This window comes from Rana temporaria, chromosome 3 (genome assembly GCF_905171775.1).
Source record: "Rana temporaria chromosome 3, aRanTem1.1, whole genome shotgun sequence".
Taxonomy (NCBI): Eukaryota; Metazoa; Chordata; class Amphibia; order Anura; family Ranidae; genus Rana; species Rana temporaria.
The window spans coordinates 42075518-42100963 of record NC_053491.1 but is presented as its reverse complement, the minus strand read 5'-3'; the positions used below and the strand labels follow the sequence as shown (position 1 = coordinate 42100963).

General features: G+C 41.3%; 1 protein-coding gene across 1 annotated transcript in view; it reads right to left on the bottom strand.

The window, feature by feature from the left end:
- Nucleotides 1-25446, bottom strand: part of LOC120931218 (alanyl aminopeptidase, membrane) — a 121602-nt gene that overhangs the window by 28702 nt on the left and 67454 nt on the right. Inside the window, exons 9-13 of the mRNA XM_040342453.1 lie at nucleotides 20443-20508; nucleotides 8673-8738; nucleotides 6718-6893; nucleotides 2791-2867; nucleotides 1725-1858 (exon numbers count right to left, since the gene is read on the bottom strand). Coding sequence (XP_040198387.1) covers nucleotides 1725-1858; nucleotides 2791-2867; nucleotides 6718-6893; nucleotides 8673-8738; nucleotides 20443-20508 — 519 coding nt within the window. The remainder of the gene's footprint in view (nucleotides 1-1724; nucleotides 1859-2790; nucleotides 2868-6717; nucleotides 6894-8672; nucleotides 8739-20442; nucleotides 20509-25446) is intronic.

Here is a 25446-nt window from a genome sequence, read left to right as displayed (position 1 = left end):
CTAAGAGCCATATCATATTTGGTGTCTATCAAATCGTAATTTCATTCTGTGTCATAATATACTGGTTGACAGATTGTGAATCCTTGTCATTTGGAAATATAAATTTAGTTATAATAATTGCCATCAGCACACCCTGCAGTCCCTCCTTTGGTTCTGTTATTTTAGTAAAGGTCCTCTTTTCGGCTAGGTTTAAACTTGTGTGGGTGGTTGCTACTGCGGGATCACACCACAACTCTCACAGGCAAACATGCATTGCAGTTTAGAAGATGCATGGGGGTACTATTAATCCTAATGGCACCCCGATGCACTGGAAACCGCACAGCACTTGCGGTTTCTGTGCAGGGCGCATGTTCAAAAAAGGAGGAGGGATCTTTTCCCTACATTTTCAGGGGGCACAGCAGACCATTCAAGTTAATATGCTGCCATGCCTGTGAAAAACATGGGTCACAGAGCCGCACAAGTGTGAACCTAGCCTAAAGGGAACAGAAAAGATGGTTGCATTTACAGTGCAGCAGCTCTCTCTTACCGCTGTATAAAGACATTAATTTATGAGAGCCAGTGATTCTGATATATCAGATTATACTCCCAAGATTCAAAGACCAGGCAATCTTTGCCTTTCACTTTTAATACGGTTTATTTTACTGCTGCTTAATGTTTGTTTAGTAATATATTTTCTGTAAATATTTGTTTGCGTCATTTTCCTTTTTTTTTTCATTAAAGCGGATGTGCCATGGGGAAAAAATATTAAAAGCCAGCAGCTACAAATACTGCAGCTGCTGACTTTTAATATTAGGACACTTACCTGTCCTGGAGTCCAGCGCTGATCGCAGCAGAGCACGAGCGATCGCTCGTCTCTCTGCTGCTCCCCCCGCCATCCACGCTGAGGGAACCAGGAAGTGAAGCGCTGCGGCTTCACTGCCCGGTTCCCTACGGCGCATGCGCGAGTCGCGCTGCGCCCGCTGATTGGCTCACACGCTGTGTGCTGGGAGCCGAGTGTTCCCAGCACACAACGGGCGACAGACGGGAAGTCAGAAAAACTAGTTTTTTGCCCGTAGCGTGTGGCCGGAAGTGGGTGCAAATACCTGTCTTTAGACAGGTATCTGCACCCCCCTCCCCCTGAAAGGTGTCAAATGTGACACCGGAGGGGGGGAGGGTTCCGATCAGCGGGACTCCACTTTAGGGTGGAGAACCGCTTTAAAACAATATTTTCGAAATGTTAAGCTGAATGTCTGAATGCTGTAATCAGAAATACATGAATCTTGAATTAATAAAGTGCTTTCACACTGGGGCAGTGCACTTGCGGGACGGGAAAAAAAGTCCTGCAACCTGCATCTTTGCAGCGCCCCATTGAAATGAATGGGCAACGCTTCCAAAGCACCTGAAACCGCAACACGGTCACTTTTAACCCTGTCTTTGCCCTCTAGCGGGGGTTTAAAAGCGCCCCTCTAGTGGCCGAAAGGCACAGCTAAAACGACGGCAAAGCGTTGCTAAAACGGACACCTGTCCCAGTGTGAAAGTAGCCTAAAGGTCAGAATTGCAATAGCGGATGCAGCGAGTGGTGCGATAAAACATGTGGTGATGGCTACCATTTGTTTGTGTAAAGCGTTTCCGGCCCCAATGATAACCACTCTCAATCTGCTGGTGCTAAGATTGTTGTTCCGTGAGCTGGAAAATCTCTGTGCAGGATTCAGGTGAGAGTGTAATACATCTCACCATCTACTTACTGATATGTCATTGTTCAGCTGATGGAGGAGTCTGTCCCAATTTCTGTCATCATAGTTAACCCTGTAGTATCCGGTGACATTAAGGTTAACCAGAATCCAGTCATTTCCAGATACTCTAAATACATCATTTCTGTCTGTAATGTAGAAGAAATGCAAATTAAAGTTTGTAATGTAAAGTAAATCAGCGTTATGACAGCACTGATATACAAATTCGGAGAACTGACATTACACTGCTTAAAGGTTAATTCATGATAGATGCAATGTCTTACATATTAATGTAGTTCCCATCATTGACTAAATGCATTGGCATAAAAAACTATTGTTTTTAATGGAGCCTAGTGACACCAATGGGTTGCATTGAGGTACATCATGCATTTGTGGCATGTTGACCTGCCGCCACCGTCACACACCTAGCCGCAGTGCCAGCACATTGACTGCCTTTCCTATCTGATTTGATATTTGGACCATCTCTTTTCTCTGCATATCCAGCTAGTGAACTTGTGTGTGAGGATATAGTCCCTTTTTTGGGGTGAACTCTGCCCGATGGTTGCAGTTAAACTACTCTGGTCTAATTGGGACTAACATCTGTTGCAAGAAATATCATCACCATAAGGATCATTCACTGCCGGATTTTACCGTCTATCAGTACTTTTCTTTGTATCTATATTGGGTGTGCATAGATTTAGCTGTAAACACAAAGTGGATCCCGAAGAAGCCCATCTTGGGCAAAACACATTGATCCCACCATCTTATGTTTACTCTCTGGCTGTACAATAGGCCCAGTAGTGTTCACTAAATGTTTTTAGACATTAATACCTCTATTTTAACAATGAATATTAATATTAAATAAATATAGTTGATTTTACTTAACTTTGCTGTGTTATATGACTGTATACATTTTCTTTTTTGTTTTTTTTTGCACGCTAAAATACACTTCCTTCCCATACCCCCCCTTTTGGGGAGATCTGGGGAGACCTCAGTTTTTGCCACTATATGTTGACCTGCATTTTGCCACAGCTCTATTGGTACTTGCCACATAAATTAGGAAATAAACTATACTACATACCTAAACGCTGTTGAAGCCACAAATTTCCTCTATGTCCACCACTTTTAAGATATGAAATAGGTACTTTCCAGGTATAGCTGAAAATAAGGAACAACAACCCAGTTAAATACTTAATAAACTACAACTAGTTTTATATGGAAAGGTTCAAATTCTTACCCATCAGATTAGTGACTTCATGTCTACATCACCCAAAAATGATTTAACTATCTGCTGGGTTTTCCTTGCTATCTGGGATCTCAGGGGGAATAGCCACCACCCTTTTTATGGCCATGACAGACTTATACCCTTTAGACACGATCGGTTTGTCTGATGAAAACGGACCGATGGACCGTTTTCATCGGACGAACCGATCGTGTGTGGACCCCATCAGTTTTTTTCCCATCCTTGAAAAAAAATAGAACTTGTTTTAAAATTTCCGTATGGTTAAAAAACCGAAAAAAACGATTGTCTATGGGGAAATTCATTGGTCAAAAATCCGCGCATGCTCAGAATCAAGTCGACACATTCCCCAAAGCATTGAACTTAATTTTTCTCAGCACGTCGTTGTGTTTTACGTCACTGCGTTGGACACGATCGGATTTTTAACCAATGGTGTGTAGGCAAGACTGATGAAAGTCAGCTTCTTCGGATATCTGATGAAAAAATCCATCAGTTCATTTTCATCAGATGAACCGACAGTATGTACAGGGCATAAGAGTCAGATTTTTAGCTGGTCCTATATTCCTATTGAAACCAAAAGGTTGATTTACTAAAACCGAAGAGTCCAAAATCTGGTGCAGCTCTGCATGGTTGCCAATCAGCTTCTAACTTCAGCTTGTTCAATTAAGCTTTGACAAAAAAACTGGAAGCTAATTGGTTTCTATGCAGAGCTACACCAGATTCTGCCCTCTCAAGTTTTATTAAATCAACCCCCACGTGTCCTCCATTAGATACTCCAATATAAGGTGAATGCTGGGTGAGAACACCAAGACCCATGAACATTAAACCCTTTCCTTATGATATATCTTCGGTTTTACATGTCTTTTTTGTTTTTCGTTGGAAATTGCATTCGTCCGAATATCCGAACGAATTAAGGTTGAATCTGTCATTGAAGGCTTATGGTGTCTGACTGTCTGTTGAATGTTCAAAGAAGATTCGACGGAGCAGCGAAACTGTACGACACTTCAATCATACTTTTCCGGTCGAATGTTCCGCCTACAAGCTATAGTAGAATTCTAATGTTGTATGACTAGTAATAATTATATTTATTAATTATTATTACTAGTCAACCAACAATTGAATTTTTCTATAGCCTATGTGGACAACCTGCCCAAAGGAGTTGAAGATGTATCTGCAAAGGGTGGACCAACTCAATATTGAACCCTACGAACTAAGACCGGGATGCTATTAAAGTTAATTTGCATATAAAGACAGATGTCCCAATACTTTTGGTAATATAGTGTATGATTATATCTAAAAATTTCCATATGCCAAGCATAGCACAGAAATCAGAGATACCCTATTTAACAGTTCTATGATAACGGCTGTGCTAAGCACATATGGCAGCAATGTGTAGGGTGTTAGTATTTCTCAACTCTAGTCCTTAAGTACTAAGAAAGTTAAAGTTTTCAGTATGTCTCTTAAATGTAACAGCTATGACAATTCTTTAGACAGGAATTTGGATGAAATCATATGTGAAAGATAACTTGAAAACATGCTGGAGATACTTGAGGAATGGAGTTCAGAAACACTGATATAGGTCTCTTTCAGCCTCAAAACTGAATAAATGACTTAAATGGGCCAGTCAGAGAACAATAACATTACCTTGTTCAAACCATACATACTGTTGCTACTGTAATTAATACAAAATAGTAGTAGAAAATGAGTTTAAAATGTAATAAGTTAAAAATTAGATATGCGTACCATACATATGCGTAAGCAGGTACACTTATAGAATAGTATCATACAGTTACACACTTAGGAGACATAGGTGAACCTCTAATCAGTGGCAGATTGTTTTTATTTATATGGCGGTTTGGGCAGCCACATATGCCAAAGCACCAAAGAGAGAGATGCTCGTCCACACATAGATTTCCAGTTTACTCCACTGTATGGTGGTTTAACATGCCCAATAGCATTGTCACAGAATAATGTAGTAAAATTGGTAAAGAGGAAAGCCTCTCACCGTGCGTTTAGCACCTACTCTAAAACATGGTCCCAGTGCACCCAGCCTACAACAGGGATTACAATTTTTGCCTCCTTTCCTTCATAGTGTGTAACTATTCTGTGATTGGAGAAGATGTTCCTCCAATGATGGAAAAAGAAACTGGTTTGCCAATGGAGAGAGTAACCCTCCTTGAGGGAACATGGGATTGGTTGAGCAATGGTTGAGAAAATGTTCCTCCAATGAAAGAAATAGACACTGGTTGGCCAACGAAGAGACTTACCCTCCTTAAGAGAACATGGGATTGGTTGAGCAAATGATTGGGCAAATTTTCTTTCAATGAAGGAAAAAGAGCAAAATAAAAAGTGAGATATTGTTGCAGAGAATTAAAGTGGATGTAAACCCACTCTCATCCTTTCTAAACTACTGCCATAGTGCTGATCTATAAGGATATACATGTCTCCTGCATGTATCCTTACCTGTCTAATGTCTCCTCTCCGTCTGTTATAAGAACTGAAAAACTGCAGATTCTGTGGGTGGATCTGTTGTCTGGAGCTCGGTGGGTGGAGTCGTGATGTCAGTAGACTCCCCGCCCTCCTCTACACTCCCCTTGTCAAAATGCATTTTTTCCTATGTATTCCCTACACTAAATTCTGCTATGATCACTAACATCCAGTCAAAATCCAGAAAAGTAACCACGTGACTTCAGAAAAGGAGTGGGGGTGGGAATTAAAAAATAATGCCTGTCTCAGGCTTAGTGCATGAGATATGTAAATAACCTGTCACTCACAGCAAGGGGGCGGAACAGACAAAAGTTTTCTCCTGTTTGTCCGTTTATCTCACTAAAAAAAGAAAAAAGAGGATTGCTCAGCACTGGATTAACTCTGTGTGGCAAGACTGGGCACAGACGATAGGAAATCTTGTACTCTACATTGTGGTTTACATCCACTTTAACCACATCACAACGCATACATCAGCAAGAGGCTCACTATGACCGTAAGGGGATTTTCCTGAAACTTTGTCTAATAATGATAACTATGCCTGATCTTTGGCTCAATATATTACCTTCCTACAAGCTACAGGCACAAGCAGTGGGGTGTTCTCGGTTTCAACTGGTATTATTGAAAGACTTGGGCCATAAAGTGAAGTGAGTACAGGTGGGGGATTTAAAGTTGAACCAAAAGGGCAAACTCAATAAGTTTTCAAAAAAAAGTTCAAGTGCGTTCATGTGGGTGTAAAGGCAGGCGGGGGATTTAAAGTTGAACCAAAAGGGCAAACTGTCAAACAGTTTTCAAAAAAAAGTTCATGTGTGTGTAAAGGCAGGCATCCCAATACTTTTGGTAATATAGTGTATTAACACTTTCGAAGGGTGGCTTGGGGGGGTGGCTTGGGGGATAGTTTAACTACAAACTTAGTTTCTGAAATAACAAAGCCAGCCCTGTAATTCAAAAACTCCAGTGTGCAGGCGGCAGTGGAATTCCAATGGTAAATTAATGTTACTGGCTGGGAAAAGGTTAAACAAAGGGGCACCAAGTTCACATATCTGTCATTGGTGAGTACTTGGTAATGACAGCATATATTTTATGGTAAATGTGTTTTTTTTCTGCTGTGTCTCATCCTACTCTACAACACCTATGTTTAGCCCCATGTGACAGATTTTCTTTTAGCCTGAAGCATTCTTCAAATTCTTGGGTTTTCTTCTTCTAAAAATTTCCTATAATTCATTATTTTAAAATATAATTACTCATGCATCGGTCTATTATGGTATTAACACATCAGCTTACTTAAATGGTGATTGACGAGTGACGATTGATTCTGGATCTAGAAGGAAATGCTTCTGGTCTAAAGAACCTGACACTGTGTCTACTGTTACCACCGGGAAACCCATCTGCAAGACCCAGGTATCCATGATGTTTTTAACAGAATCAGGAAGTGTTATGTTGTTTTGGTTATCTACAGCCTAAAAATGAAAAGATAAGGCTCTGTTATTAATACTGTACAATGTAGTAAGATGGCGTTGCATCACAAAAAACATTGAGAATAAGAAAGAAAATGGAGAAGTGAGTGGGCACTTCAACTTTGGAAAGCATAACTACTGGAGGGAATATGAAAATCTCATAATGCTTGATGACCAATCATAACATACATTTTCTATTTACACAAAGCCGTAGTATGCAAGTTTTGGCTTCATTCTGAATTCACAATACGTTATTAATCCCAAAGGGAAATGATTATCCATCCCTTCTCCAAAAGGCAAATGGGTGAGCCTATCTTTCATATGGTTTCCTATTATATGGTCCGACTCCCCCATGACACATATTCTGGGTACATGTCCTGGAGCCTAACAGTACTCAGCTATGCCAAGTGTATGTTTTGTTCTGTCATATGCTCATGTGTTCTAGAGAATTATCATCGAAGAAATTTGTATGGATGGCCTTGCAGTGATGTGTGATTGGTATGTATTATGATGGTATACATGGTAGTAATGTGAGCTGTGATACTGAATCTCATTGCTGTTCAGTAAATTTGGCAAGAAAATATATTTAAGCTGCCCAGATTTAAGATTCACAAACTAGCATGCTTGCTATTAGGATACATTCCGAAACTAATTTAGCAACCTCTAGTGTACAAAGTTTGTAGGAAAATTTAGCTGAATCAAAGTCGTTTAAGTGCGTCTGGGTAGATGGGTTGGGTTCACATGTAGGCTAGGCTGGAGGGCTCTACAGGTCACCTCCCCCTGGTTCTAGAAACTACCAGAAGGTTCTAGAAGATAGTGGGCGGAGGCGAGGGGGCAGTGATCTGCTTATTTGTAAGAATCAAATCAATCTCTGGACAGGAGGCATGGCAAGGTAGTTGGATAGGCTCATGAACATAGAAGAGCCTGGCCAGGAAGGGGATGGAAGATGGATTGTTGAGGCTGGAGTTGTGAGGCCTGTGAGGGGACCCTCGGGCTGGGGGCTCTGCCTCCAGGCTGGAGCTGAGGAGAGAGGAACCTCACTAACCTACCGTCTCATCCAGGAGATCCTGCCCAGCAAGCAAAGATCTGTCCAGCAGGAGGCCTGAATATCAGTCTATGCAAGCAGCAGGATTTAAGGGACAGCATGAATATCTCTACCTTTCACCTTCAGGGCCAACAAGGGAGAAGTCTGCCAGATGCAATTGTTAGCAAGCTTTCATGGGACAGTGTTTTTGCTATCCTAAATCCTTTGCTCCGGGACAGGTGCACTGGCATTTTCTACAAGGCGACATAGAGCTCCTGCTATCAAATTGGGACTTGGTTAAGTTTCATTAAGGGGACATAAAGCTCCTGCCAGCAGTTTGGATAGCTGATATTGATCCAGTATACAAGACTGAAGCTACTGTATTCCGGAAGGAGTACAATCTAGGATCCATTTTTGTTTTCTGCAAGAAGTATATAGAGAAGTTTGTCCTCTCATCTATTAAATTCAGTTTTGGGACATCCCACAACCCCTATCCAAGTTGTTATTCCCCCAATAAAACAACAAAAACAAGTCAATGACTGATTTCTGTTTTTGGGTGCAAGTGGAAAATGTGTATTTCCTGCCTGTGCATGAGTAGGGGGACCCAAAATCCAGCGGCCCTCTAGGGGGCAGTGCTACACTAATATACATAGCCTATAAAACCTTCTACTGTACAGGTATTAAGTGTTATGTATAAAATATAGAAAAAATACACAATTCATTGTTAGGTTCTTAAATATGCAACTTAATTAAATTACCATCTGCAGGTGATCCCATAGGTCAGCATATATAGTATTGGCAAATTTGAAAGCTTCCAAATAGCTCTAAAACACAAAATACAACATTTTCAGTATTTGTATTTGTAGAGGTAAATGACATGAACAGACATTTAAAGCAACTATCATGTTGGAACACATTTTATCCACACCTTAATGGCACATTCTATAAAATTATATCAATAGTCAAATTTTTTCACTTTGAATATATTATTTATTTTAAGCAGCAATGAGTTACAATACATCAGCATTGTAAGAACAAGGTTCAAATATAAAATCGAGATATACAAGAAAGCTTCTTGTGTAAATAAAGATTAATAAAGCAAAATATAAATGATTTCTTATAATAATAGATTGTATAACAAATAATGTATCATATTAGAATATTCATAAAATAAAATAAGATGCACAAATAAAGTATATAGTATATATATAGTAAATAAAGAAAAATTGAATGATAAATATAAGATCAATAAACAGGTATAATTATGAATGGTCTCCATAAAGAAGGTACCTTCACCAGCCCAAAGCTATCACAAAGGGGTCTTGGTAGCCACCTTGTGATAGCAGTAAAGTTACATTTAAAGAAAAAAAAGTAACATTTTTTAAATAAAATAAAAGTAATTAAAAAAATTGAAATCACCCCCACCCCCCTGCACAATCACACAAATACAAAGGCACGTGTAGGTCCTAAACATGTATGTAAACAGCAATTGCACCACGCACGTAAGCTATCGCTGCACATGATGGACATGATGGGGCGAGAGCAGTAATTCGAGTGCCCCTGGATGAAGTTAGTTATTACGAAACGGACGTAGGGCAGAGTGGCGTACTGACGTCACCTCAAGCTCCATACGATTCCCCAGTAGGACGGGTGTCTGTGTTTGTGTACAGGCTGGCACACCAGACTTTAAGGCCTATTTTGATCTGCAACATTGTAAGTGTATTACCAAACTCTTTTAATAAATTCTTACACGTTTAATGCACGATGTGGAGCATCTATTATTTTTCATATATCAGGTACATCTGCTGGTGATTCATGTCCGCCATTGGATGAGAGTTACTGCTTAAGAATTGGATTTGTTGTGGGGGATGGCGTGCACGTGAGGACGTGACACGCCTCTAGGAGGGAGGAACCGGGGATTGCTGGGCTGGAGAGGAGCGCGGACTTCGGTTGCTCCGTGGAGAGTGTAGAATGATGCGGCGGGGATCCCCATGCCACGAGCTGTGCCGGGCACCTTGCCAGGTGTCTTACAACTTAGCTCAGGGCAGCAACTGAGAAGCGGGACGGTCGAAAGCAGACTGTACCCAGGCAGCGAGGGAGGAGCGCACGCCGAATCTACAGGAGCACGCTGATCCGGTCGGACGGACATCTCCCCTCTCCTCTATCTTGGCTGAATCAGAGGTATACTGTCGGGGAAGCGAGGGAGGACAGAAGCCGAGAGGTAAGAAAGAGCTGTCTCTCTTCCCAAGGAGGGATAGCCGCAGCTGGAATTTATGGACCCACAAGGTATGACACCTGAATTTCATTGTAAATAGGAGGTGGGTACGGTATCTGTAAGGACATCAAGACAGATGGAAAAGATTCTGAGTGTGTTATGACAGAGATGCGTACAGGAAAACAGGGTCTTTAAATGAATTTTGATTATATGCCTCTCTACCATTAAAGCCCTGGTTCCCTGGGGGAAAAAAAATAAATAAAAAATCCAGCAGACATCAAATAATGAACTTTTAAAATCATTGCTTTGTGATGTACGGTCTCAACCCTTCTTTCCTCTTCCTCTTCACCTACCATCTACCAGCTGGAGAATTAACAATTAAACCATTAAGGATACTGTGAGAGTTTTTACCTAACATTGTATAAGTAAAGTCCTCCAACAGAAAATCGGTTATACGGTTAACTGGAACGGTAGTTCAGGATTCATACGTAATATAATCATATAATCATAAGTAATTGATTGGAGGCCTGATAAATAGTTCTAAAAGGACTGTTAATACCAATAAGTGGACGGCATAATATATAGCCATATGCAAACACCATGGGCCATATCACTAGGCGCAGAGATGGTATGGTTATATAGTGAATGGTACACTCGCAGTAGAAAACCCGGCAAAAATGCATGGATTTATTATTCTTTATAAATCCTGGAATAACTGATTATTCTCTCTCCCTCGTGTATCTTCTCTATTTGTTTCTCTGTCCACATTGTGTTTTTCTTTTTTTTTTTCTTTTTTTTGAGAGAGGAAGAAAGAACAAGGAAAATACACAGTAGGCGGTTAAGCCATTACAAGAGCTCAGCAACCCCAGTTATCATGTGCTCTGCTTTAAATACCTTAAATCCATTCTAACCGGACAGTGTGGTCGCCCGCTGATTTGGCATTTGGCATTATCTACAGTCTTGTAAACCGTTTGCCAACGGAACACCGTCATATAACGGTGGTAAGAGGGTCAAGCTGGGGAAGAGAATCAGAAAAAGGGAGAATACCATGAGCAGAATGACGAGTAGATCAACAAAAGGGGGACCCCCGACAACTCCAAGTAATTCAACAGCTACAAGCTCCATCAGACCTTTTGTGACCAAAGGAGAGAGTCCACGACCCCCCGGAGCACAGGGAGGTATAAAGCAACAACAAGTGGACAGAGAGAAAAAGACTGAGATCAAAAAACCCAAGGGTGGAAATTCCAGAGAAATATCTATGGAATCAAGAGAAGAAGGGACTATAGAAAGCGGATCGGAAAGTAGTAGGACGGATGAACAACGCACAGAAGCACAGCCCCCCTCAAAGGGAGAAATGGCAGAGATGCTGTTAAGATTGGAAGATGCGATTAAGAGTGAAATACAGAACCTACGGACAGATCTGGGTCAACTGCTTTCTAGAATAGAATCAGTGGAAGAACGAATAGAGAAGCAGGAACAGGAATCAAATACAACAAAGGTCCAAATTGAACAAATACAACAACAACAGATCCTATATAAATTAGAGGACCAGGAAAATAGAAATCGGAGACAAAATCTGAGGATAGGATCAATACCAGAGGAGAGGGGAGAGGATCTTAGGAAAATAATGCAGAAGATTTTTAACCCCTTACTGGGAAAAGCATCAGAAGATCCAATTAGGATCGAAAGGGTCCACCGAGTAGGGAACCAGAAAAGAGGGACCAATGAGCGAATAAGAGACGTTATAATAAGGTTTCGGTTATACGAGGATAAATAAATAATATGGAAGAAGCTGCGGGGACAACCCCCGATTGTATTTGAAGGGTCCGATCTCCAGATTTTTACTGATCTGGCTCCAGAAACCCTGGCAAGGAGACGGTTGCTAAAACCACTATTAAAACTGTTGACGGACCAGAATATCAAGTACAATTGGGGCTTCCCTGCATGTTTAATTGGGACAAAAGAAGGGAGATCTGCGATATTGAGATTCCCTGAAGATTTAAGTGAATTTTGTAATAAATTAAGCATCCAGGTCCCTGACCTCCCTGGCTGGGAGTAGAGACTGGGGAAGTGGAGAAAGGGGAGGAGAGCAGCTGATTTCGGGCTCGAGTCGGGGTAGAGGGGAAAGCCCCACCAACCCCCCCCCCCTCATGAGACGATGAGGAGGGGGGAGGCAATCCCAAATCCCACCTAGAGAATTCTGAACCAAGACATGGAGAATGGTTCAGAGGTCATTAATTGGCCAATGGGGGGGTGGGAGGGGGGAGGGGAGGGACGGGGAGGGGACAGGAGGAGGGTGGGGGGAGGGAGGAGACGGGAGGGAGGGGTTAAGGGCCTATCTCACCGAAATAATCAGAAGAAAGAGTAGGGGGAAAATCAAAGATGCCACTAATTAAATGTCTATCATATAATGTGAAAGGTCTTAACAGCCCGATTCAGAGACACAAGGTGCTTAAGGAGTTGAAAAGATATAAAGCAGATATTGCTTTTTTACAGGAAACCCATATTACTTTAGGATCAAATGTTAGACTATATGCCCCAGATTTCCCCATCTGGTACTATGGAGACACTATCTCCAAAACAGCAATTGGAATCTCTAAAAAGATTCGGTTCAAATTAACTGAGAGACTGACAGATCCGGACGGGAGATTCCTCTTTTTAAGGGGAAAATTGGAAGAGATGGAGTGTACCCTAGTAAACATATATGCCCCAAACGTTCTACCGATAATTTCTTTTGGGAATATTGGGGAAACTAACAGACTTTAGGAGGGGGAGAATAATCATGGGTGGAGACTTTAATTTATGCATGAACCCAAAAATAGATAAGACGTCCCAGACACCGGGCGTACAAAGTGTACAGTTAAGAAAGCTAAAGGATACCATATACAGGAGCCAACTGATCGATGTGTGGAGAGTTTTCAACCCAGACCAACGTGATTATACTTTTTACTCCCCGGTGCATGGGACCTATTCGAGGATTGACCATATATTGGTGGATCATAGAACATTGGATATAGTGGTTGAGACAAAAATAGAAACCATGACGATTTCTGACCATGCCCCGGTTAGCATCTCAATAGATATGCCAGGAAACCAGAGGTCATTCCAAAATTGGAGGTTAAATGAACATCTGCTGATAGATGAGACCAGTCTAACAAGGGTCAAAAAGGAGCTGGAAGAGTATTTCAGGCTAAACGAGTCAGATGAAGTTTCAGTAGCAACATTGTGGGACGCACACAAAGTAGTGATAAGAGGGATCCTGATCTCGGAGGGAGCAAGGAAAAAAAAAAGAAAAAAGTCGTAAAAAAGAAAAATTGATAGACGAGATCTCCTCGCTAGAACAAAAACATAAGAAAATGGGAAAGCAACGAGACCTGTACATGAACCTGGTTAATAAACGAAACGAACTAAAAGAACTTCTGGACCAAGAAACCAGAAGGGATTTTAACTTAATAGCCAGGGAAAGATACTTGTGGGGGAATAAAACAAATAAACATCTAGCAAGGATGGTGCAGAAAAAGAAATAAAAAAATTATATAGATAAAATTAAAAACGGAAAAGGAGAAGTGATGCATACAACAGAAGATATAGCAGAATCCTTCAGAGTATACTACGAGAAACTGTATGCAGTGGAACAAAAGAACGGACAGAAAGGGGAAAAAATAAATAAAATTGTAAAATTCCTGAAGGAAGCAGGTTTGCCCAAAATAAGTAGAAACGATGCATCAGCGATGGATAGGCCAATAACGGAAAAGGAGATCGAGCTGGCTCTTGCCGGCTCAGCTTTAGGTAAAAGTTCAGGCCCCGACGGCTTTTCCATACTCTATTATAAAAAATGCAAGGAGATCCTTATTCCAAAATTATGCCAATATTTTAATGGATTGGGGAAAGATTTTGACTTAAGTAGAGAAGCCTCAGAGGCAATTATTACGGTTATCCCTAAGGAGGGCAAGGATTGGGGGGACTGCGCAGGGTATAGACCAATATCTTTGCTGAACAATGATATAAAACTGTTCGCAAAGGTCCTGGCCGAGAGAGTCAAAAAGGAAATGATAAATCTGGTAGACCCAGACCAGACAGGGTTCATCCAAGGAAGAGAGGGGAGGGATAATGGAGTTAGAGCTCTACTGATAATACAAAAAATGAAAGCGACTGGGTCCCCAGGTCTACTCCCGTCTATAGATGCAGAAAAGGCATTTGACAGGGTAGACTGGGGACTCATGCTATGTACCTTGGAGGAAATGGGATTCGGACAAAGGATGAGGGAGTGGATAGCGGCGCTCTATCAGGAGCCCAGGGCAAAAATAAAAATAAATGGTAGCCTATCCCAAGCATTGATAATGAAAAATGGAACAAGGCAGGGGTGTCCTCTGTCGCCTCTCTTATTCGTACTCTCCTTTGAACCCCTGCTGGCCAGGGTACGTAATTGTCCGGATATCGGAGGAGTTCAAATAGGGGAGGACGAACATAAGCACTCTGCGTTCGCAGATGACGTCCTCTTCTACTTGACAAATCCCAAAACCTCAATTCCAAAGTTTTTGGACTTATGTACGCAGTACGGAGAAATATCAAATTTTAAAATCAATGTGGCTAAAACCGAGATCCTGAGCATTAATACAAACAGGCAAGACGAAAGGGACCTTAGAATGGAACATCGATTCTCTTGGGTAAAAGAACTTAAGTATCTGGGCATCTTTCTAGCAAAATCAATTAAAAAAATGTAAACTTTATTTCCCGACTAAATGATATCAGGAAAGAAATAGGAAAGGTAAAAAATAGGCCAATATCTTGGATAGGGCGAAATAACTACTGTAAAATGATTATACTTCCAAAAATTACCTACAGGTTTCAGATGATACCTATAAGTTTGCCTGGAATACTCTTCTCAGCTCTTAAGAAACAGATTATGAATTTTATCTGGAGGGACAGGAAACACAGAATTTCTTTCCAGACCCTAAGACAACCAAAAAATAAGGGGGGATTAGCAGTACCGGATATTGAACATGTGAGGGAGGGGGCGCTATGTCTAACAAATAAGTAAACATATATAAACATAAATAAACATAGTGATAAATGAATAGTAGTCCATAAATGAAAACTTCCAAGTGGTGCTAGTGAAAAATAAAATAAAAATTATAAGTGGTCAAAAAATATAAATAAATGAAAAATTGGTGAAACTCTATATGAATAACAAGTGTTCACAAAAGTCCATAGGAAATAATATATCCTTAAAGTGAAATCTGTGCCTGGAGAAAAAACAGTTGAAGCCTCCACCAAAAGAATAACGTTCACCCGACGTGAATAAATAGATTGGCTCCTTACCAACTTGAGTGGACCCTTTATTAAAAAGAGGTCAAATCAGCTTTGTTACACAATAGTAACCATGGAATGAGCAGGTAAAGACTGAATAGGCAAGGACATCCCGATCAACAGTAAGACAAGTGGCAGATCTCACATCCCATCCAAAATACAAAAGAAAGATCGCAATAGTATATTATCCTTTTATTTAAAAAGTAATAAAAATGACAGGACAGCCAAATGGCCTCTTACTTGGTAAAGTGCCAAAGTCCCGGCACTGAGGCTACTGCGCGTGTATCGATTGTATCGAATGTGGCAAAGAGCGGGTCCGCGTGTGTATCTGTAGGTGGCGTGCGTTCCAGCTCTCCCAACAGGACCCGGAAGTAGCGTGCGTCAGCGTAACCAGTATGCGCCTCTAGAGGCGCATACTGGCATACTGACGCACGCTACTTCCGGGTCCTGTTGGGAGAGCTGGAACGCAACTGTTTTTTCTCCAGGCACAGATTTCACTTTAAGGATATATTATTTCCTATGGACTTTTGTGAACACTTGTTATTCATATAGAGTTTCACCAATTTTTCATTTATTTATATTTTTTGACCACTTATAATTTTTATTTTATTTTTCACTAGCACCACTTGGAAGTTTTCATTTATGGACTACTATTCATTTATCACTATGTTTATTTATGTTTATATATGTTTACTTATTTGTTAGACATAGCGCCCCCTCCCTCACATGTTCCATATTGCTTCAGTCACCTGATTTTGGGGAGCAGCTGTATATATATATATTTTTTGATTGTAAATTATGTTTTAATTTGGTCCTACCCTTGAGTAGGTCCAACCGTGGCGCACAGATTTTCTTACCAGTACCGGATATTAAAACATACTACGATGCAGTGGTGCTGTCGAGGGTGGTGGAGTGGTCCAGAGCCAGCAAAGAAAAAAGATGGGTTAGCATTGAAAATGAATTGTCGAAGACAAGGCTGGATAAGATAATATGGAACCCGCCCCAATTTAGGGCACTTGATAAGAATACACACGAGATAACAAAAAACGCACTAAAAATTTGGGACACTATATATAAAAAAACGGAAAAGGAATATAATTCACCATTATTAGCTTTAAAAAACAATGATTACTTTGCACCAGGTAAAACACAGATTGGAGGAAATTGGATAAAAAAGGACACTATGCAATTAAGAGATGTAATCAAAGATGGGCACTTACTAACACTACAAGAATTAAAGGGGAAAAAAAACCTTATAGAAATCAACGAATGGAGGTATCAGCAGCTAGACCATTTTATTCAAACACTGCCGCACCCAGTGAGGTCAGGGCAGCAGTTGTCTGAACTGGAAAAATTGTGTATAACTGAGAGGGTCAAGGGAACTATTTCAAAACTGTATAAGATCCTGCTGAAGGTGGACGGGCGGATGATCCCTCCATTCGTTGAAAAATGGGAGAGGGAGCTTGGGTCACAAAGAGATAGGGCCACAATAGACAAAATGCTGACTCTGGTACACTCCTCGGCGGTAGACAGCCGCACAGCGGAGATGAGCTATAAATGCATCACTGGGTGGTATATGACCCCGGACAAATTATCTAAATTTAAGGACGGACAGAAGGGAGACTGCTGGAGGGGATGTGGCCTCATGGGAAACATGGCCCACCTATGGTGGAGGTGCCCCAAAGTCGAGGAATTCTGGAAAAAAATTCTGGGGTGTATAGAGGAAATTACAAAGGGGAAAATTAAGATGGACCCCTGGGTGATATTGTTCCATGGGGGAGAGGAAGGAATTAAACAATATAGGAAAACCTTAGTACCACACCTACTCAACGCAGCCAAGAGGTTAATACCAAGAAAATGGCAGGAGGTGGACTGTCCCTCAATTTGGGAATGGATTGACTCGGTGGAGGAGACCTATAGAATGGAAGAACTAAGAGAGGGACTGGAGGGCAATAATATAGCACAAGTAAAGAAATGGGACACCTGGAGGACCTTTAAGAAATCTTGGAGCTACGCTGAAAAATTAAGAGTGGTGAGTTAAGATAACTCCCTAAAAAGAGAGGGAAGGGAGGAGAAAGAAGGAAAGAAAGAAGGGGGAAGGAAAGGAAAAAGAAAGGAAAAGGGGAAAAAAAAAAGGGCAAAGAAAGGGAAATTAGGTGGCATCAGAGATTATTTAGGTGAGATAGGGGGGTGGAGGGAAGGGAGAGGGGAGGGAGAAGGATAAGGGGAAAAATTGTAACTTTCATATTATATTAAAACTAAATGATGAATACAGGATATATAAAAAGAAAGGAAAAAAAAATATATATATATATATAATATATGCACAAGAAAAGCAAACAAAGAAAAAGAGACACACTAATGATGCGCAACCAAAAATAGAGACGCTAAGGGCTGGCTAACAGAACATGAGCGTACAAACGCATACTCTATGAGGTTGGAGTCTGAAGTGTTTAAAAAAAAAAAAAAAAAAAAAGAATTGGATTTGTTTTGGCTGTTCTTCTGGAGTGAGAATCTTGATAACATGCACATAGTGATCCTCTGTCATAGGGGATCATAGCAAGCTGGTAAGAAGTAATTTCTGCTGATTGGTGGAGGATTCATCACGTTTTTTGGACACGATAGTTACCAACTTATAGAGTTTTTGCGCTAAGCACTGTTGTTCATTAATATCAATTATTTATGGATGTTATTTTTTAGGGAATCTTCTTTATTATTAATGTTTGAATCATATTTATTGGTCATTATCAATTTTATTATTCTTAATCTATTTATTTCTCACGGGATTATTTACGTTTGAATTAAGACAATTAATTCATTTATGTCAACTGATACAAGTTGGTGTTATTTATTGTTTTATTACTAGCCTGGTTTGGGGTATATATATATATTTTTGGTGATTTTATTTTTCCATTTTTTTATTATTTTACACCATATGGTTAGGGGGTCAGCGCGATTTATTTTTCTTCCTAATAATTCTAGTGCCATCATTCACAATTGACAACAAATAACAACCTGTAAGGCCGCATACACACGATCGGTCAAAACCGATAAAAAAGGAATGAAGGACCGTTTCATTGGTCCAAACCGATCGTGTGTGGGCCCCATTGGTCAGTTATCCTTTGGTCAAAAAAATAGGAACTTGCTTTAAAATTTAACCGATGGACGCCTAACCGATAGGTCAAAACCGATCGTTAGTATGCAAAAGCATCGGTTAAAAACCTGCGCATGCTCAGAATCAAGTCGACGCATGCTTGGAAGCATTGAACTTCGTTTTTTTCAGCATGTCCTTGTGTTTTACGTCACCACGTTCTGACACGATCGGTTTATTAACCGATGGTGTGGAGGCATATCAGACCATCAGTCAGCTTCATCGGTTAACCGGTGAGAACGGTCCTTCGGACCGTTCTCATCAGATGGACTGATCGTGTGTACGCGGCCTAAAGGATTTAAAAGCCTCACCTATAAAAAAAATAGTTGTTTGTCTCCATATAACAGGCTCACACATCTTGACATATTTGGTATCTATTTACTCAACACAGCCCCATAATTTTTATTTTTTACCAAAACAGTTGGGTACTGTATTGTGTTTTGTGTGTATTTTTCCTGAAATTTGTGTTTGATAAACAAATTCACAAATATCGTGTAATATAACAAAATTGCATCAGCCCCCATTTTATTCTACAGGGCCTCTGCTTTCAGAATATACAGTATATAATGTTTGGGGGTTTAATGTAATTTTCTAGCAAAAAATTCGGATTTTAACATGTGCGTGAAAAAATAATAGATTGCCCCAATGCATAGAAAGAATCAAAATACTGAGTATGTGCCATTGTCAGAATCATGGTGGAGCCTAAAGCCTCGTACACGATCGGATTTTCCAACGAGAATTGTGTGACGACATCCGATCGTTTGTACGCTCCATCAGACAATTGTTGTCGGATTTTCCGCGGACAAATGTTGGATGGCAGGCTTTAAAAAATTTCTGCAGACAACGATCAGTTGTCGGATTTTCCGATTGTGTGTACACAAGTCCATCAGACAAAAGTCAAAAGTACAAACACGCATGCTCGGAATCGATGCTCACCAAACACGACATTAGCAGAAGGTGCCCAAAGGGTCTCGCCCAAGACCTCAAATTTCACGTAGTACGTAACTACGTTTGTGTTTGTTGGCTGTTAATTGTGTGCCGTTTGTATGCAAGACAAGTTTTTGGCCAACGCCCTTGGGACAAAAGTCCTACGCTTTGTCTGCGGAAAATCTGTTCCTGTGTACGAGGCTTAATTCTCAATCACGTATGTTCTATGATGGGTAAACACTTGCCTGCCCATTGTTCTCTTGATATTTTCCTGTCTATGTTTCCTTATGGCTGTATTATAAAAGTTGCAATTAAGGCTATGAGCAAAATGCAGATGTACAATTGTTAGGTGTCCCGTTTTGAGCGGCTAAGCTGGTGATCTTTTCACACATTTTACCTTAGAAAAGCACAGATTTTAAAGCGGTGGTTCACCCTGCAGAACAACATTTTACCATACAATTCGGCATTGTAGCGCGAGCTACAGTATGCCGGTCTTAATTTTTTTATCGCCGTACTCACAGTGTAATGGGCGTTCCTTTCAAGAGGGAGGGTGATTGACGGCCGGCTCTGGCACGTCACGCTCCCCGAAGACAGCCGGAGTAGGTCTCGGCTCTTCACGGCGCCTGCGCACAGACTATGCGCAGGCGCCGTGAAGAGCCAAGCCTATTTCGGATATTTCCGGAGAGGCGTGACGCGCCAGAGCCGGCCGTCAATCACCTTCCGTCTGGATTGGAACGCCCATTCCCCGGAATCTACTATGTACGATTACACTGTGAGTACAGCGATAAAAAAATTAAGACCGGCATACTGTAGCTCGCGCTACAATGCCGAATTTTAGGCTAGAAAAAAAAAAAAAAATTATTTTATAGGGTGAACCCCCGCTTTAAATGTTATAAACCATTGATTAAAGTCAGGAGATACTTACAGCCAGTCCTTCTACAAAAAGCTCTTCAGTGAGAAACGAGGACAACATTCTAATAACCGATGCACCCTGCACAAAACAGAATATACGTTCAGAAGAAATCATGAAAAAAAAATCTGTTATTATTACTATTAGTATTATTACTGTTGCAATTATCATGATTATACCATTAAAGCCCAACTCCATCTAAAATGAATATGTCTTTTAATAAGTGGACACTAGTTAGTGCAATCACCTGCCAGCTTCTTCTACTGGGGCAAGCATGGTGAGATACATCAGCCTTTCTCATCCAGGGTTCCTTGGAACTCTAGTGTACCTCCAGAGGTTGCAAGGGGTTCCTTAAGCAATGAGCAATTTCTAGACATGTGCGGTTTGTTTCACTCCGAAATTAATATTAAAGGGCTCAGTCTCTCTAACAGCAGATGGTAAATCCCCACAGCAAGTCCAGGATACTTATTTGTACTATATTTATTGTGAAGCCCTAATGGGCAGGTTTTTTTTTTTTGTGCTGTTCTTCTTTTTTTGTAATATTAATATACTCACTCTTTTTCATTGGTGATGAGATATATTTGGGAAAAAATAATTAAAACATTATCGAAAAAAAATTCCCACAAAAGCTACTCAGCAATACTCAGCACATCATCGGGTCACACACAGTGATTAGTCCACTCTCTGCTCTGCACCCAGGTGACTCTGTCTGTTGGCACCCCCAACCTCAGCACTCTGGATCTGGCTCTGGCTGCTGATACACAGCAGTGGTGGTGCACAGTGGACAGCGAAGTGCACTCTTGGGTCAACCGCACGACAATTAGAATCCGCGTCCTGTAAAACCTCGGAAAGTGCACAGTGTTCCCCATTACATCATAACCTTGTGGATTCTGGTGTAAGGGAGAACTTTGTGGTGTGTGATGTAAAGGGGAACTCTTTGAACTGTGAAATAAAGGGGAGCTATGTGGACTTTTGTGTAAAGGGGGAGCTCTGGTGACCAGAGTCCTCCTTACAGCAGAGTCTGCAGTATTTCTCCTTACAGCAGAGCACTCAAAGTTCTCCTTTACATCAAAGTCTACAGTGTTCCTTTTTACATCATGGTCTGCAGATTTCCCCCTTGAACTTGTAGCACCTGGTTACTTTCCAGAACCGGTGCTAGGTTAAATTTAGAGGGGGTCAGAGAGTTAGGTAACTCTGACCATGTTAATTTGTTCAAATTTAGGCCTCTGTCTCAGCTTTGGCTGTACTGTGGGCTCATTCTGTCCTTTCTGGGGTGCTGATCACACCCCAGGTCGGCAGGTGGCAGCAGTTAAGTCAAGGATTGTGTGCTCTTACCCAGCAGCCTATCAGGAGGAGTTTGCCTTGCTGTGCATGCTGGGGGAGGGTATTTATGAGACAGACGCCATTTGCCTGGGTCTTCTCTTCGTATGGCGCCCACCTTTAGGGTAGCCAGTTCACGCCGCCCCGGCAAATGGCCTTCCGGGGTGCGCGTGCAACTCAGAGATCCTGGTTCCAGGACCATGTTGGCCCAGAGCAATTGATCTGCCGCTTGGGGACTCAGTAGTCGACTGGGTCCCACCTAAGGAGGTCCTGGGCTGTCCGTCCTGTTGGAGGAAGCTGTACGGTTAGAGTCTGCCTGAGGAGTACCAAAAGAGGCTGGTGTTCCAATAGGGGCCTGACCATCCATCGGGGACCTGGGGAACCGGACACTGAGAGGCTGGATGTTGGCCACCTGTCAGTCGTTACCCTAATTTAAAACTACCTGAAGGAGAGCCAGGTGTCAAGTCTGCTAAGGAGGATTGTCTCTGCTGTTTCAACCATAGGGAGGGTCTGTGGCAGAGACTTCTTTTCTAAAGGGACATTCTGGCTGCCAGGCTTGTGAGAGAGGCATGTCCAGGTGCACTACACCCACTCAGGCTGGAGTGGTGAAAAAGAAAGTATTGTTGGAAGCAGGACTGTTTCCCTATTGCTCACACCTGAATCTGCTATCTTCACTTTTGCTAAACCTCTATTCTTCACCAAGTTTTATTGTTTTTACCCGGCTGGGTAATAAAGAGCACAGAAAGAAACACCTGTGGACATTCCGTTAGTGCAACTTTCACCAAATACCCCTAGACGGCGGAGGAACACAAGGTGACATGCCACCCAAAACAATCCAGCAGCTCCTCTGGGGGTAGTGCTACAAACCGTAAAGGGAACCCTGCAGACTCAGATGTAAGAGGGAACTCTATGATGGGTTATTTTAGCGTGACCTTAATGTAAATGGAGAAATATGTTTAAATGCCTTTTGGTATACCTTAAGCACATTGCTAATCACACTAGCTACATTTACGTTTGAGCTGAAATTTTGCTATTACTGTCTTTAAAAATGTGGTTGTTAGTATTTTTTTTGTGGCATGTCAGAAAAAATTGGCCCTGTTAGTACATATTTTGTCAGTAAATTTGAGATTGGCTTCCTGAGATTGGCAACCCTGATTAGAGGACACTTCTTCGCTAACGACCATTGTAAGGAACATTACAATCTGCATTTCATTTACAGCCATTATTATTAATTTTATTTTAAGATCATTTCTATTCTATACAGCAAGGGTGTGTTGTGAAATGTCAAATACTCTAGGTGCTCCACATTCTTTATACTTTTATTTTAACCCTTCTTCAACATACTCACTTTGCTGTATCATGAGCTGTAGATATAATAAATGTTATCACTGAGACATAAAAATGATTTAAAGGGTTTGTAACAGGAGTGACTTTTGGGCACAGATTGAGCCAGGAGATGGGGGACACATGTTGGATTGTTTTGGCGTGGACAGTGATCTACAGTATATTCCTTAATGCCTGCAAAGAATATTCTATGACTCATCTCTCTGTGAAGACTGTTAACATGTTAAATAAGGCTGGCTCTTGAAAGGCCTTTAATTGTGTGATAACACTGTCTTAAGACTATTGATGCTCAGAGGTGTGAATAGGTGTCAAGCTGTATGCGGAGACAGAACGTCTGCCTAGGGATGTGGATTGAAGAGATCATTGTGTGATGGTGTTTTGTTTGAGTTCTGTTAATGAAGGAATGTGCAGTGATTAGGCCCTGATAATTATAGCCCGGCGCCGAGATGTCTAGAATGTTTAGAAATTAGCTCAAAGAATGTGATTGAAGCCCCCCACGGTGTGATGTGTGGGTGGGGAGTTGATTGTTCCTTTCATGCCTTGTACTGCATAAAAAGCTGAGAAGAAACCATTAAAAGTTCAGTTCATATTTTGACGCAGTAACAGAGCTTGTCAGTTACATAGTTACATAGTTAGTCAGGTTGAAAAAAGACACAAGTCCATCCAGTTCAACCACAAAAAATAAAAAAACAAAATAAAAAACACAGTACAATCCTATACACCCAACTCCATACCCACAGTTGATCCAGAGGAAGGCAAAAAACCCCAGCAGAGCATGATCCAATTTGCTACAGCAGGGGAAAAAATTCCTTCCTGATCCCCCGAGAGGCAATCGGATTTACCCTGGATCAACTTTACCTACAAATCTTAGTACTCAGTTATATTCTGTACATTTAGGAAAGAATCCAGGCCTTTCTTAAAGCAATCTACTGAGCTGGCCAGAACCACCTCTGGAGGGAGTCTGTTCCACATTTTCACAGCTCTTACTGTGAAAAAACCTTTCCGTATTTGGAGGTGAAATCTCTTTTCCTCTAGACGTAAAGAGTGCCCCCTTGTCCTCAGTGTTGACTGTAAAGTGAATAACTCAACACCAAGTTCACTGTATGGACCTCTTACAGTTGTGTTCAAAATTATTCAACCCCCCCAATGCTGTAAAGGGTTTTAGGGAATTTAGTGTACATTTGTAATTGTATTCAGAATGAAATCCTACAAGGACTTCTTAAAGAACCATATGCAACTAAAATGACATCAATTGGTTTTGTAATACAGTAGAAAATGTTTATTTTGTGAATTCTTCATTTACACATTTATTCAACCCCTTAAAGACTACCACTCTGAAGAACAGAGGTTCATTGAAGTGTTTTCAATCAGGTATTGAAAACACCTGTGGATGTCAGGGAGCAGCAATAAAGCCTAATAAGCACCAATCAGGCAGCTTTAAAATGACTGTGATACTCAGCTCCTTCTAGACATTTACTGGTGTGGTTACAAACATGGTGAGGTCAAGAGAATGGTCCGGGAAGACAAGAGAAGAGGTGATTACTCTTCACAGGAAGGGCAATGGCTATAAGAAGATTGCAAAGATGTTAAACATACCAAGAGACACCATAGGAAGCATCATTCTCAAATTCAAGGCAAAGGGCACTGTTGAAACACTACCTGGTCGTGGCAGAAAGAAGATGCTGACTTTGACTGCTGAGCGCTACCTGAAGCGTAGAGTGGAGAAAAGTCCCCTTGTGACTGCTGAGGAACTGACAAAAGATTTGTCAGATGTGGGTACTGAAGTTTCTGCTCAGACAATACGGCGCACACTGCGTAATGAAGGCCTCCATGCCAGAACTCCCAGGCGCACCCCCTTGCTGTCTCCAAAGAATAAGAAGAGTCGACTGCAGTATGCAAAAATCATGTGGACAAACCACAGAAGTTTTGGGATTGTGTTCTGTGGACTGATGAAACAAAATTAGAACTGTTTGGGCCCATGGATCAACGCTATGTTTGGAGGAGGAAGAACAAGGCCTATGATGAAAAGAACACCTTGCCTACTGTGAAGCATGGCGGGGGGTTAATCATGCTTTGGGGCTGTTTTGCTTCTGCAGGTACAGGGAAGCTTCAGCGTCTGCAAGGTACCATGAATTCTCTTCGGTAACAGGAGATAGTGGATAACAATGTGATGCAGTCCGTCACAAACCTGAGGCTTGGGAGACGTTCGACCTTTCAACAGGACAATGATCCCAAGCATACCTCCAAGTCCACTAGAGCATGGTTGCAGATTAAAGGCTGGAACATTTTGGAGTGGCCATCACAGTCACTAGACTTAAATCCGATTGAGAACCTCTGGTGGGAATTAAAGAAAGC